The sequence below is a fragment of the Echinops telfairi genome, unplaced genomic scaffold, assembly GCF_000313985.2.
Source record: "Echinops telfairi isolate 266 unplaced genomic scaffold, ASM31398v2 ScPeMD7_3;HRSCAF=10, whole genome shotgun sequence".
In the NCBI taxonomy this organism is placed as follows: domain Eukaryota; kingdom Metazoa; phylum Chordata; class Mammalia; order Afrosoricida; family Tenrecidae; genus Echinops; species Echinops telfairi.
In genome coordinates this window covers 26,331,918-26,333,574 of record NW_022103899.1, presented here as the reverse complement: position 1 = coordinate 26,333,574, position 1,657 = coordinate 26,331,918, and the positions used below count along the sequence as shown (strand labels likewise).

The 1,657-nt window shown below is 45.0% G+C and overlaps 1 protein-coding gene across 1 annotated transcript in view; it reads right to left on the bottom strand.

Moving 5' to 3' along the window:
* The window catches only part of AOX1 (aldehyde oxidase 1), a 105,095-nt gene that overhangs the window by 57,906 nt on the left and 45,532 nt on the right, over positions 1 to 1,657 (bottom strand). Inside the window, exon 16 of the mRNA XM_013004345.3 lies at positions 80 to 172. Within this exon, the coding sequence (XP_012859799.2) occupies positions 80 to 172 (93 nt within the window). The remainder of the gene's footprint in view (positions 1 to 79; positions 173 to 1,657) is intronic.

Genomic DNA, 1,657 nt, shown 5'->3' with positions numbered 1-1,657 from the left:
AGCTTAAGAGACAGGTGGGACTGTGCAGGTGAAGGAGTTACAGCCCAGGCTCCTGGAATCTCTCACAAAGGCGACTAACCTGGTACTGTAGCATGCTCCAGGGCAGCGGGGAATGGCATTCTTCTACAGCACTTTTATCAGTGTCTGCAATGCTGGGATAGAGAACGGGATCCTGAAAAGAAAACCACTGTGAATATTTCAGTTTTGCTGGGATGACTTTGAAAGGGAGGTTAATGCGATTCTTAGCAAACATATCTACTTTGAAATCCAACAATATGATGTATTCACCACACTCAGTACTCTGGGGATAGATAGCTAGCAGCTGCCAGGTCTCAAGGGCATAAACTCTGAAGGGTACATATATACTGCCCCCACTGTGATGAGCCCACGGAGGATAGCATATCAGGGACTCCCAAGATCATTTCTCAAATGATTTGAGGGTTTACAAATCAATAACATAGGAAGACAGAAGCCGAGTAAATAAAATGAGAGGGAAGAGAAACATAATCTATCAAGGGGTTATGAGGGTGGGGGAAGTGGGGAGAAAAATGAGGAACTGATACCAAGGGCTCAATAGAAAGTAAATGTCTTTGGGCCTCCACTCAAGTACTCCCTCAATGCAAGAATACTTTCTTCTATTAAATTGGCATTCTATGATGCTCACCTTCTTGACACAACTGCTGAAGACAAAGCGGGTGAATAAGCAAATGTGGTGAAGAAAGCTGATGGTGCCTGGCTATCAAAAGATATAGCGCCTGGGGTCTTAAAAGCCTGAAGGCAAAAAAGTGGCCATCTAGCTCAGAAGCAACAAAGCCTAAGCAGGAAGTTGCCACTGCCATATTTTGCACAATGTTAAAAAAAAAAGGGGGGGGATCATCTTCTGTGAACTTTTGGACATTTTAGCATATTGAACTGATGTTCATTGCAGCACACTGTAAGCTTTTATAACAGAATCCAATGATAGATGCAATATGCTTTTGCTTTGAAGGCTGAGCCCTTCCATGCTTTTGACTTGATGAAACTATCGAGGTCAAGCTGGTTGCTTTGCTTTGTTTTATAATGACTTCAAGGGAAAACATCTTGAATCTTATCCAGTTTATCAACAGGATGACTTCAGGTGCTATTTTTTCCAAAGTTGTGAAAAATATTTTCCATTTGTAAGCCACGAGAGCGCCTCCTCTCTCTAATATTCGGGTTTGATTAGGAAAGCTGAAAAATAGCTCCTAGGTCTTTATGTCCGATTCAACTCTAAGCCATACCTCACAGAAAAATCACCCAGAGAACAGAGGTTGGGAAATCAAACCACACCCGTGGACGGAGAATCAATCCTGGCCCCGAACGCCCCTGCAGGACAGAGTAGAACTGCCTCCCGGGCTTCCAAGCCTGCAAAGCTGGATGGGAACAAAGAGCCGCATCTTTCTCCCTCTCAGCTGTTGGCTTTGTGGACAGCAGCCCAACACCTCCCCAACTCTAGCGCCTTGCACAATGGTTGGGGAAGGCTAAATAACTACACTTCTAACAAAACAAGTCTGGCTTCTAAAGCGCTACTGCACTTTATCAGCCTACAGGGACTATTTCTCCTGCTCCCGGAGAGGAAATCAAAGCAGCCCAACCCCCCTCCTGACATGGAATGCGACCTAGGTGGCGCCTACATCAC